The following is a 14,237-nucleotide window of genomic DNA, read 5'->3' on the forward strand; positions in this document are numbered from 1 at the left end:
TTTCCCAAAAAATCTGCATAATAAATAGCAAAACTATACCTTTTTTTGAAATACAATATTCTAGACGAATATTTATGTTTAAAAAAAATAAAAATTAACAAAATAGGAGTAATGAAGTTGTAATGAATTAAAATTTTCACACCCAAAATTAAAGTTCACCAGCAGTTTAAAGTTTATGATTGATGAAATGGTTTTCACACTTTGTTCGAAACAGCTTAATCATCGGTATACATAGTGATGAATAATTTATTTCTAATTAGAACATGATGATTGATTTAGTGCAAATAAAACTATCTCCACCATAGCTCTTGGCACTATTAAATCACTACGCTTGTTGGATAAAATTGACATTTGTTACCCCAGCATTGAAGTCAATTATGTATCGACATAAACGTCAGAGGGAAAAAACCCCCCCGAAAACAGCAAGAAACATTAAAAAATCCTCTTGTTTAACGGGCGATAAATTTCAATGCTAATCGATTTATGGAATAGTTCCCATGCGGGAATGGGATATCCAACAGTCTTTCGAGACTGGTAGGTAATAATTTACGGAAAATGATAAATTACAGCACCACCCTCAAGCCACGCGAGTTCTATTTTCCACCCCACTCGTGAGACCTGGTGATGGTAATTTTTGTTCACACGATTGCCATAAATTTCACTCGCCCGAAATCTACGGTAGCGACAAGACAAGCGAGTAACCTTTTTCGGGGGGAAACGAAAACCATCTCCGGGGTATGGAATCAAAAGGGACTTTTGTCAAAAAAAGGTAACCACCCGCGCGAAAAAGCATTTGCAATAAGTTTAGATGGAAATGGAAACTAATTAACTGAATCAAATTTCGGCGTGGCTGACATTTAACGTTCATCCAAAAGGGAGCATTTGGGGGAGTAATGTAATGGCACGACTGTATGGAATTGAACTCCTGAAGGAGTAATGGTTAAGGACAGCATCAGCTCGGGTGTGTTATTTTTTTTTCTTCCTCCCTTACTTTAACTTTGGCTTCACTTCACTCCACTTTGCATCGCTTCACTGCGCTTCTTAATAGGTCTCGAGAGTGTGATACGGCTGTCTGGGGCCAGCACTCATTTTTTCGGTAGGATGGTCGGCCTAAATAGGCACGAATTAATTATGCGATCATTCACCGCTTATCCCGTCATCATGCTAGCGATTGCTACTAGCAGGAGAGCATCCTGCTGGGATTGGTGTTACCTTTTCTTTATTTTAAAAACAGCCTCATTTGCCACGGAATGTCCTTCATTATCATCCTGAGCCGGTGCTGTGTACTGTGGACAGTGGGCACATCATCATCATCATGCTCCAATCCAATTAAATTTAACTACCGTACTTTATATTCCATTTTTACAACCACACCTTTAGCTTCGGACGGGCACCGTGTAGAGGAACATTTGTGAAAGTATTGTTGTTCGTTCGGTCGTTATCTGGCTGGGTCGGTTTGTCCAGCGCGACGAACATTGTTCGCTGTACCATTTGTAGGACTTTCCGAGGATCAAACAGTAACAGGACAAGTGGTTGTTGGGACTATCATCTTGACGGAACCGAGAGAAAATGGATGGAAAAATGCCAAATGGGAAGCTCATCCCTTTTCACACTATATCCTATCTCCCTCCCTTTCGCCTAAGCGTCAAGAGGGTGGGAGTGAGGTGAGGATAATTTTTCATATTTTTTTATCACCTCGGCTGCTCTCTTGGTTCGCTTGCAACAGGCATCTACCACAGCTAAACGATACAGAAAAAAACGCCGGTGTCACCGTGGTGGAAAAGCTTTCTGCTGATGATTCTGATGAAGATGAAAATTTGTTTGATAACCTTTCGTGGGATATCCCCATGCACAGTGATCATGCTGGACAACATCTAGGGTGCGATTTTCCATACATGAGATCCTCTTACCGATGGATAAAAAGTATTATCATAGTAGAGATCCCCTAGTTCCGCCACAAAACAAATGTTCCATAGCGTCCTTTCTGTGTGTGTTTGTGTGTGTGTGGGTGTGTGCTTCTTTTTTTTTGTTCACCCCTAGAATGGACCATCGTAAAAAGTTACGTGTTTTGAGCCGGTTTTCGTTAGCGTTGAAGCAAAGTTACTGCATGCGTCGAAAATCCTTTCATTTGTGCTTTCGCTCCCATAATCCGGGCGGTATTCTTTTCGCCCAGCTTTGATTAGCTTAAAAGATAGGCTCCGGTGCTGTGTTGGAGATAAGATATTGTGTTGTGTTTTGCGTGTGTGTGTGTGGGGAGTCAGAGGAGACACGGAGACGGTTTGTTGCTGTTTTCCGTCCAGTTATCGTGTCGAATGTTTTTTCTTACTTCTCTCTTTTTCCCCTTCGCTTTACTACCGCATCTATTAGCGATGATGTGGAGGATTATGCAAAAGGATCAGGTTGTGGTAGAGTTTGCGTTATAGGGGCTTAAGGTATCCTGGTGCTAGTTTTGCACGGCTGACTGCCCGGCCGGGTGGGTAAAGTGTGTAAAGAAGGTTAAATTATTTCATGTGCTTTTACGTCCCAATTTAACTCGAGATCGGGTGGTGCTATTGTGAGCTTTCGTACATTGGCATGTGCTTATAACCCTTTCTGAAGAGCTCAGCAAAGGCTACAGGGTTTGTGAAAGGGGAGGAAAGTATAAAGATATCCATTTTTATCACCCCTTTAATCTAATGCAACTTACTATTTATTAAGTCTGGTGGATTTAAAGGCTGAGAATCCTAAGGGAACTTGATGTTAGATAATTTATCATAATGCTGGTAGTTAGTTTACCTGATATAAACTTAAGGATAGGGATACTTTTGAACTTGTTGTTGAACAAATATAGTTTTTTTGAAGTTTTAAAACAGTTTTAGCTTCCTTACGCACGTTGCGCCTAAATATATGCAATAATTATTTTATTTTAGATTGTTATGCCAGTATTGAAACATTATAGACTGTGGTTATTTAAAAATTATCTATGTAGACACAATTTATATTAATTAAACATTGTAAGAAAATGATATATTTTCTATTTAATATACCGGATATTCATCACTGTTAGTAAATTTAAAATGAAATTAATTTTCCGCTCGATGATGTTTTTACAGCATGGAAATTAAAAACGTTCAAGGGTTTACAAAAAAACAAACGAGTTACTAATGATATTTTAATGAGAAAAAGTCACAAATTAATCATGCTCATGGTTGCGTCTAGCGATCGAATAACTTTTGAATTGAACGTGAGATGGAAGAAAAGTACACGTTGACACAATCAATTGTTTCCTTTTGCGTTGATTTATGATACTCCAGGCATAAATTGCTCATGCCGAAAATATAGGAGGACACACGGAAGCAATACAAAATGCTACGTAAATCATCAATTTCCTCCCATCCGCATTGAAAGCTGTGAAAAGAGTTCCTACGGGACCGGGAAGGAAGAAAGAACCGGAATTTTTACCATACAGAGAAGTTTTTTTTCGCCCTTCCGGCAACACCGTGTACCGATGATGTTTCGATTTTTGGCCAACGAAGACACAACCCTTGAAGCGAAGTACCAGGCAGTGTTTGGCATAAATTTCCGTAGCAACATTCCTTGCGGGGCGGGGCACTTTTGGGTCGGGGCGATGAAAAGAGTGTAGAAATTTTCCATTCTTTTGTGTGCAAATTGATTTCCTTTTCGTTGGTGTGTTTGTGTTGTTTGTTGATGCGCTCCGGTTTTGGTGTCCCTGTCTGGCACACTAGCGTTGCGTAAAGTTTCACCAATTTTTTTTCCTTTCTACTCGTGTGAAAAACGGAAACATCCTGAGATAAGATGCCTGCAGCACACTTGCCATTTTCATATATTCAATTTATTTTCCCTCCCAATTTCCCATATGAAACGTTCCATGTTCCTGTTTGCCTAACAGGCGGTGGGTGAGATGTTTTTTTTCGTTTGCCTTGGGCAATACAGCTATACAAAGCGAATAACTTATGGCGGTGCTTGTTCATCATGTTCCTTTTGGCGCGATCGTGTTTGGATGCCAGAGAGTGAAGCTACCACGTTTAGTGTATCATGTTTCATTTACTGCCAATAGAGACCGCCGGAGGTCAAAACGCGCGGGCCATGAGTGAGCTTGCTTGCTACTAAAGATTAAGATGTTTTCTTGTAAACCAGAACACCAGATCCCGGCTGGTACAGAGCAAGTGAGCAAAACCCATGCACGGTAGCACCTTTAGATCAGGTGTCGTAATAAGAGACCGTTCTTTAACATGCGACTCGTCCGATGGTGGCAACGCTGGAACGGGTAACGTAACGTGAGCTCTCCCTTACCAGTTGCAAATGATCGATCAAAAAAGCACACTACCTTTGGGCTGATGAAGACATTACAAGGGTGAGAGTGAATGCGAATGTTAGGTTGTTGATGCGATTGTCAATATTTCCCGCCTGTCTTCGGGGAACACCCACGACCAAACCAATGTTCTGGATGTCTTCATCCAGGAGGTATCGATTCTTTGAAGAATATCAAAACCACTAAGGGTAAATGAAGGAAGAAAAAAGCACTGAAAATGGAACAAAAAGCACACTGAAAACAAAATACGCCTGTTCCTTTGCGACACACGGCACCTGAGGAAAGCTTTCACCTCATGCATGCACGCACGCATACATGGTTGAGTTTATGTTTGCTTTATTGAGTTGCTTAAATCAAGTTACCGATATATAATGTTGAGCAGTATTTGCTTGCATGTGATGGGGTTGGTTTTTTGGTGGGATGGCGTAAAGGTGATGGGGTGGGCCTTTTGGACTGGAAACCACCCTGCGTTTGACGTCCTTTGCAGCGGGTAACCGTTATTGACTTGTGTACCAAAACTTCTTTACCGGGCAGAATTATATATTTGCTAAGAAAAGGGTTCGAAATCAGCCCTTTTCGGGGGCGTGTGTATGTGTGGCTTGTTACTGTAATGAAGCAGTTTCAACGCTGATGAAGCACTTTTCCATCGATTGCATTTTGGTGAAAGTTTCTTGTTTGAGGTCCCAAAGTTGTGTTGTTTACATTTCTACACCCTTGCACGATGTAAGCGAAATGTGGGAGCTGTATTTGACGGAAGTTGTTTGAGGAGTAGATATCAGAATGGTACGGTATTGATAGGTTGTAGTTCTGCAGAACATCACAGCTACGATTCTAGGAATACTATTTTACATGGAAATGGTTTTTCTTTACCAAGTATAAAAAAGCCGATACAACATTGAAGGTTTGCTTACAGCTCCAGAACTAACAATTCCAATTCAAAGGATGCGAAAACGGAAAACCAATAACGCGCACGGATATCGAATGACTCCATCAAACTGTCAGGTTCAATACGTTCAAAAGATAATTCGGCATCGTGCTGTTTGATCGTTTGATTCGATGGAAAATGAAAATTATTTTACGCTACATCCGATATTGTCATGACAGACCGTAGGTGGTTCGTAAGCCTCTCGCCGTAAGGGATGATATTAATACTGTGGTGTAATTTCAATTTTCAACAAAATTTAATTTTAACTATACATGAAAATTTTCTAATGAAATTGTCATAATGTTGTCTCTTGTGGTTCAATAAAATGATCGTTGTTCTGTCATATGAATATTGTGCGATATTTCGATGAATATCATTAGCTGTTCAACTTGAATGGAAGTAATAAATAATGATGTTATTTTATATTATTTGTTTCTCCCCTTCTCTCTGTTCCATTAGGATATCAAGCTACGTCAAATCGTGACCATGGGTTCGCAGGATACGCTCGAGGAGAAAACCGTCACCGTGTGTTACGGGGCCGACTTTGTGAACGTCAACTTTATCAACTTTTGCTGTACGCGCAAGGAAATTGCTCGGGTAAGTAATACAAGACAAATGATATCGGCCGGTCAGGGGCTACTTGACGCGTTCGTTAGCGTGCGAAACCCATTTCCGGGTATTGAAATCAATTTCCTTCTTTTTGCCCCAAAAATAACGAAGAACTTGGAGTGAATGAATAGTGAAACTCCTGCACGGGAGCAAGATTGAGGATGAGCATGGCCACGTGACATACGCAGCAATGGAGGAATGGTTTGTTGGTGTTAAGTGGGCGTAAAGTGTGTAGCTTTAAAATATAATGGAAACAACCCAAAAGGCCTCGATACGGAATCGAACCCCGGAAAAGCGGGAAACTGAAAGTGATCTTGTTCTTCATGCGCAAGACAAGAAGGATAGCGACTCCAGGTTGATTGGTCGATTGAAATGCAAGAAATTCGTAAAACGCTCTTTCCGCACTAGAGGAAAAGCTTTCCCTCAGTAAAAAAAAACTTTTCTCCTGTCCTCCCGTTACTCCCGTGCGGAAGTAAAACAAAATAGAATTCCACCAGATGATGATGAGAATGGTGATGGTTTTTTTTCCAATTTGTTTTTTCTCTTTCTTTCTTTTCCTTAACCACCATCTGAACCAGAGCAAACGGAAACACAGCGAGACAAAAGTTCGAATTAAATTGCTAACATTCGTAAACGGGATTCAATATTCATGAAAGTTTTCATTTGTTGTACACAGTCACAGACACACAAACGTTCCGGTGCTTGAGAAGAAGAGAGAGCTTTTTTGTTTTTCTTGTGCGTATGCCACCGACCGTTGGGAGCATATGCTGCAAACCAAACCCTTAGCTCAGTTCGTTCGCGCTTGACGCGCCTATCGTGCCGATACCGTACAAAACGGAAGCGGAAGTTCGTTCTACTTCTTGCTGAGAAAATGAAAATGAACAGCAACCTTATACACACCCACCGGTGTACATAATGTGGGGACAAAATTGATTCTGTTGTGGTTCTCCATTTTTTTTTCGGTCTCGCTGGTGGAAGTACGCCCGAAGACCCGGAGGCTATCGCCAATGTGTCGTTCGAGCTGTCACTACGAAGTCTTCCTGTCGGGCGGAAGGTAGTCGAGTGTTGGGAAGGGTATCGTGGTGAAGGGCAACCGTGGGGCTCATTTTGTTTCATCGGGCACACGGGACATGTTCATTTGCTGTCGGGGTATTTGGTACGCGACCCGCTGCTCGGGTTGTCTTGGATGGTTCTTTGAGTGGAGTTGAATAAAATTTAAATGGAAATGTTTTTCCCCGTGTTTACGCTCCTTACACTCAGGATAATGTTCGATGAAACATTTCGATAAGCGTTTATAATTCTCTGGACCGAATGAAAAGTTTGCATTTTTTTGAACAAAAAAAACATAATTTGTACATTTGTAGAAAATACAGATGATGTTTAAACCTCCAGCTGAACATAATGTATATCTCTGAAGCTTTTCCTGGTGAAGTATTGTAGTCAGTAATACAAGACGGTAGAGATATTTATCTGGATTCTTGAGTCTCTATCAGATGGCGATCCTATTACAACTAAAACATATCTAGACGACGGTCCCCACAGAGCCTTGAAACAGATATGGGCAACGACATTTAAGGAAGATATCGCAAAATGTGTATACGTAATAAGAGTTGGAAGCATGAGGAATGGAAAAATTGTTATAGTCCTTAAAACAAAAGTTTAAATGCAAAACAAAACCGCAGAAAGTACTTCAAGCTTAATCGACAGTAACTACAGCCTTCCTTATTGTGTTCCGAAGCCTAGCGAATTTAATTTTTCATTCACGTAAAAATACAGAAGAGAAACAGTAAAATCAGATAAGGATAAAGTCACATATTTCAGTCTTGCATTGTACTTAATTTTCCTGAAATGATGGAAATTCAATGGAACAGATTCAATGATGAAAAACGCGTACATTTGCGCGTAAAAAAATAAAAATACAGAAGGGTATCCCTCATCATATATCACCAGCTTAACCACGTGAAGCATCATGAAACGTGGAACTTTACCTTTAAATAAAAAGCTCCATGAATCCTTACCCCGACCAGCGGTTAATTGAAATATCGGCCATCGTTCAAGTGCTGCACCCGCCTGGAAAGGTGTTGAAATTTTGATGAACCCTTAGGCAATGTGAGCGGGTATTGCTTTTCAACCAAAGTTGGGCAAAGTTTTTGATAAAGGGAATAAAAAAATAAGCTAACAAAAAAGAAAAAGAAAAGACCAACGGTGTGTAGCCGCGTTGACGTAAACTTTTAAGCCACCCCTTTTTTTTAACGTCAGAAACTGGACTCATGGGTGCTTTTTACGAGCATCAGGTGTTTTGCACAGAAGTACACCGCTAACTACTGCTGGATGTTTGTCATCGATGGCATCGAATGGCGCACCAACCGGACGACAAATGGTTCCAAGCGGAAGGTGAGGAAAACTTTTTCCTCAAGAAAACCCTTTTGTTTGCACAAAAGAGGAGAGAACTGTAAGTTTTCTGTAGGATTTACGAGAGATATCTAAATTGGACATTAATTGGACGGTTTTTGGAATTTATGATATGAAACAGGGCCGCAGTTAATATTTGAATGGTGCGTGCTTAAAATTTGACAGCTTGTTGGACCGATAATGGTTTCGGGTTGATTGAAAACATGCTTTTTGTCGGTGATGATTAAAAATGGAATAAAACACTCTTTTCATCAAAAGAATTGTCAAAAGGGAACCTTGCTGTAGGATTAATGACGTGTATTCGACGGTACCGCGTCCCCGCAAGGCGAATTGAAGGTGAATCACGGAATGAAAGCGTAAGCCACAGTAATAATAAACAAAATCAACACTTAATGGCAACTGTTAGCACTTCGGAACTTCTGCCGATCAAAGAACGTTGTGGAACGCGCCGTCAAAGCAAAGAATCTCCATCGTTTCGAATTAAACGGGAAGGATTAAGAATGAAAATAGAAAGCTCATCGTGTTCGCGTTCTTATCTGTCCTTCACCATTTGCAAAGTATTCGTCCTTGGCAGGTGGCGGGGAAGAAAAAATACGCACCCGGTAAGGCTTCTGTTGCTTAAATGACGCCCTTAGGTTCGGATGTTTAACGCGTCATGCTTTATCAAGATGCTTCTGGCCTGCTTCTCAGTGTCGCATTCCATGGGCAAAGTTATAATCACCATCAACTGGGTGAGAGCTTTTGTTTTTCTTATTCAAATCATTCCAGGCCTTGTAGAGAAAAAGTTTGTATCTTTTTTTCTGTTGTTGTTTCCTTTTTGTACGTTGTAAATCCTTTAACTGATGGGCAAACGGTGAAGGTGCGGCTGTGGAAGAGATATTTCCTGCGGATAGATCTAAGCGATCTTAACACTCATGACAAATTCCCCGGAACGATGGTGTAGGGGGTTTTTCATTAAATTAAGGTATCTCTCAACACGTTGCCTTGCCCTGGGTTAGTGTAATGGTTTGTAAACGGAGTGCAATTAAAGCTTGAAGATCCTTATTTAAAATGAAGCAAGTCGGAAGGACCTTCGTTAAAATAAAACATATATTACATCAACATTGGGAGGTTCTTGTGTGGCAACATCTTGATGGCGAAGAACTCGGTTCGTTTCAACATTTTCTTAAAGATTGGGTTGCTTTGGATGTGTAGTGAGTAAAACACGATAAGAAACCCATTAGACGTCGTACAGTTAGGACGTGCAGTGGTGTCGAATTTTTTATTGTTATCATATGTGATTAGGACAATACCTCCCCAAAAGAAGATACATTACAAATAATATGCCTTTCATCAAAATCCTTGTGGACCATGCTCCAATTGAGTTATACTTGCCAGCAAATGGACCAAAAATCCTTGAAATCGATCATTGTCGTTGATTTGGCCGGCAGGGATAATTCGCACTTCCCTACTCCCTGACCTTTGGTTAACCTTTTCATCAGTTGTGGTTCCCCCTATCACCCTTCGCTTGTTTGGTGTCCTCGGGCAAGGAAAATAAGCATCCCATCAATTCTTTCTCTACGTCTGGATGATTCAGGACAGCTTGTTTGTTGCGTATTGTGTGGAAACGGACGGAGCAAAAAAAAGAAAAGGATGTTGATATCTTCATGGGCAAAGCATACCTTCAAAACAGGGAAACGATAAGGCGAAAATAACATGCTGGGACAGTTGAACCTCTTACCGAACGTACAACCGAACGCAGCACGCGTTGAAACTTCGAGAAGCAGACCGACGACGATAAACAATATAAGCTTCCCTTTTACGATTCAATCACGGTGTCACAGCAGGGTCAGGTTTTTCCATCCCGATATGGCCGCGGGCAATTCCGCGACGTCGCCAACAAACGATAACTGTGCAGTTATCATGCAGAAGGGCAAACCGGGGTTTTTTTTGGAATTGATTGACTGACCCTGACCAGAAGTGAGATTGTGTGCGTGTCCTAGTCGCTTCTTGCAGGAAAAATAGTGTTTTCCCCCGTCGTGCTGTGTGGTGTCATCGAAATGGTGGCGTAAGGCGATTCTGGGGGGTTTGGCAATTTCTGAGGAAACTCCATTTGCCTTGGTTGCAGTGTCCGAGCTTTCTTTTATCGCTAGATACCGGGAAAAAGTTGAATAGTTTAGTCGACTTTGCCCCGGCGAATGACAAACCATTGCACGTCCCACTTCAGAGGGCAATCGTTTCATAAAGCTTTCGGTCCGATCTAAGCCGTTGTTCTGATGGTAGTTTACGTCCTGTTTCTTACGCTTCTGCAGATGCTCGTTACGGTTTATGGTTGGGCGATGTATTTTACTTAAATGCTGCAACCAATGCAGACGTACGGAAGGCACAACGGCAATGATCGATGGCAGGTTTTGAGCTGGATGATGATGATGATGGGTTGTCACGACTTTGCCTTCTTCGGTCGTTATTCTTTTTTGTGTGTGTGTGACGAGAGCAACATTATTGAGGACACAGGAACTATGCGAATTGTGATGGGCAACAACATATATGACTAATAAAGTTCAAGAAAACGTGGGTAGCGAGAAAGAGAGATGGTTTCAAATGGTGCATCCGTAACGAAGCGAACACAGCACTGTGTTTATCGTCCTTTATGGCGTTCCTTTGCATAAACATTTTGGTTAAAATGAAGAGCGGAAGGAGGGTTGCAAAAAGGCCGTAAGGGCGTAGGGATAGGGAAAACTGGACAGGCGGACAAAGGATAGGTGGGTCTGTTATATCTATAAAACACTCCTAGATGATCCGACAGTCCTGACACGATTGACAATATGCCTTTGACATGGTGATAAAGTTGAGATTTTCAGAAATTGTCCCCAAGGGAATTCCTATTTATGTGGTGTTTGACCATGATGTATGGGGGCGCTCGGTATGCACGATGCAATATGTATATTTTACGGGCTATCGTTATCGTTTCCGTAATGTTACATTGTGAAGCTGAGCTTGAACGTTTCAGTTTGAAATGACACAAGCTAGAAGAGTTTAAGCTGGACCGTGTTTTGTGAAGTAGAAGCGATTGATGGAATAGCTAAATTATTGAACGTTGACGTGTGGTGGGGTCAATCCTTTTTACTTTATTAAAGCGTTGAGTGTCGATTTTATTGAGCATTGAAGAAAACATATTTCATAATCAGTGTTATCAGTTGTAATAAATGAATAAATTGAATAAGCAATGAAGCCACAAACGTTACACAATGCTTTTTTGACAAAAAGGATTCACACACTACCTAAAGAGATTTAGTAACGACACATCCTTTTATACATCTAATAATGTATTATTGAAAGCTATAGAATGCTTCATGTGTGCATGTTTTTTTTGTAAGAAATTACGAAACAAAAGGCTCAGATAACAAATTTAAAAGCGAAAAAGTCATACCAACCGTCTATGGCGGTACAAACAATTTTGAACTAAACAAAAGCACTGGGTAAACAAGTCATGCTCGACACACGAGTGCGTATGAAGCATGGTGCTTTTCGTTGTATTTGTTAACATGAGTTATTATGGTGTCATTCGAACGTGAAGCATGAAATGCTGTGTAGAGGAAACTGGAGCATAAAGCAATGACTCGTTGGCTTGTTGTTCTGTTTTAACCTGTAATTGCTTAACTATTTCATAAATAGAAAAGTTATTTGAAAGTCAAACCGTATTGGTGGGCATTTAGGCATTTACGCTTCAATCAATCGACTCGTTACAGCAGTAGGTATAATCTAATATGAAAATATAACTATTTAATTTAAAATTGCATACCTTTAAGCGTTCTTTAAGAATTTCCATAACTTATTCCATTTAAACGATAAATTTGTTTTTAGAAATCGTTACCACAATGCATGGCCTTGAAGAGTGTCGAAACAAGAAAAAAGCCTTAATATTACAAAGTTATAAAATGGTGCAATGGTAAAATAAATAAAATTAATTTTAATTTCTTCTCATCCAACCAACCAACCAATTGAAGCAATTCGTTCACTTTGTGCTTCGTTCACTTCACTAATAAAATATTGATTTATATTTGTATCATTTAATCTTTATTTTGTTGACCATATATTGCATAAAATTTAAATTGAACTAACTTTTCGAAAAGATTACATGCCATTTGTCACACGCTGTGTGAATACGCTGAGTGATCGTTTGAGATACAAAACGTTGTGGAAAAACCTCAAAATGCAACAGAGACCGGAGAGTGACTGAGGAAATTTGATTATAAGTCTGAGCCCCCCATGGGGCAATTTCACATTATTTATCGAATGTTTTGAAAAAAAAAATAATTTTTTTATCTACAACTTTGTATATTTTAGGGGCATACATAATTGTTTTAAACCGTCAATAATTTCATTTGAGAAAAAAATCATCATGATTATTATACCGCTCACAGTTGAGCACGTTATGCTGACTCTAACATACCTTACAGATCACGGCACCGGGGTAAGCTCATCCAACGAGTGGAAAACATTGTTTTTGGAATGAAAACAGTCATTGGATTGTTTACTCTATTTCTTTTTTTGTTTTGTTCATTTCATGTACCAACGATATATTTCTTTTGTTTACGAATTGGAATGGTTTCTTGCATTGCTTCTCCTGTTTTTTTTCACCCTTTTTCCATTCTTTCGCAAAAAAAGGAGATGGGAATTGGTTTTACGCTTAAAGCGATTCCGTGTTATTGTATGCTTTTTTTTGTTACCGTATTGTACCAGAACCAAAACCCGATCGTTGTTGATTTGCCTTGACTGTGATGGGCCACATAACCGTCATTGTATTAGAACGTACGAAAATGGTTTGTCTCTCCTGTCAAGCACCCAGTTCCATGGTGTAATAACATGTGTGCGGTGCTGTTTGTTGATGGAGGCAAATACTGGTAATGGAAGGTGGTTGTTGTATCACGATGGGACGTTTGTTGATTGCGGGTAAAAAGAGTCGACGAGCATGACGAAGAGTAATGAAACAAACGCAAATGATTATCCTGCTCGTATCTGATTGTTTGGTTTGATGGATGTTCTAATGCAGAAGCGGGTATGCAATAATGCAATGAGACTTAATGCGTTTTGAGAACCGTACCTACCGGGTCTCTCCGGATGGTATGTTGTGGTTATGCGGTATAGAATCATAAATACGCTCCACCCCTACTGTACAAGAGCCAGTTTAATCTCTCCGTGCTCAAGTGCTGCTTGTGGATGATTAATTTACTGCTTACAAATGTAACAATGTTGATGCGCTGGCAGCAGCAGCAGCAGCAGGAGGGGGATTGTGGAAATGTATTATGCCGAAGCATTCCCATACCAAGGGATGTAATTAAAATGTACCATTACAGCCTTATCCTCCTAGCAGAAGAATCCTTAAAAGACACTCAACCATCACCATCTTCACTGGGCACAACAAAACTCTTTTTTATTTATCCATTTCTGCCAGGCTAACAGTGTGGTACTCTGGTAGGTTTTTTTTAAACCATTTGCTACCAATTGTTGATGTCCGATTGCAGATAAACAAAAGAGTTTCGAGGCAAAATGCTGTTACTGCTGTGTTGGGCCACAAAACCGGAACCAGAATCTGCAAACCATTTGCTTGTTGCATTTACACTCTGTGTTGGAGTCAACGAGCCCACTTGCCGAACGAATTGGTGCCGGTCTGGTGCAGTTGAGCTCTGGGACGTGACTTTTTTTTTAACCGGAAACATGATGGCATCGGTAAATATCGGTTGGTTTTTGGGGTGGTCGATTAGACCAACAGAACCATCATCAAACTAAGCGTACAGGATGTTGGGCAATTCCGTATTGAAGTTAGAACCACTTGCTATGGTATGGGGTTTGTAATTGTATTTCAAAATGGAAGGCATTGTTTTAAATACAAGGTAAGAAATTGAGTAAAGCTCCGAGGGAAAGTAAGTCTATACGATATGTATGCTAACGAAATGGAAATTTCTTGCTTCAATGGAACACTTCTATTGAGTATGGTAT

General features: G+C 40.3%; 1 protein-coding gene across 6 annotated transcripts in view; it reads left to right on the forward strand.

The window, feature by feature from the left end:
• LOC125762937 (1-phosphatidylinositol 4,5-bisphosphate phosphodiesterase classes I and II) overlaps positions 1 to 14,237 on the forward strand; it is an 89,946-nt gene that overhangs the window by 44,028 nt on the left and 31,681 nt on the right. For all 6 annotated transcript variants that reach the window (XM_049425577.1, XM_049425582.1, XM_049425581.1 and 3 more), the window contains one exon: positions 5,697 to 5,834. In XM_049425577.1, the coding sequence (XP_049281534.1) occupies positions 5,697 to 5,834 (138 nt within the window). The remainder of the gene's footprint in view (positions 1 to 5,696; positions 5,835 to 14,237) is intronic.

This window comes from Anopheles funestus, chromosome 2RL (genome assembly GCF_943734845.2).
Source record: "Anopheles funestus chromosome 2RL, idAnoFuneDA-416_04, whole genome shotgun sequence".
Classification (NCBI taxonomy): domain Eukaryota; kingdom Metazoa; phylum Arthropoda; class Insecta; order Diptera; family Culicidae; genus Anopheles; species Anopheles funestus.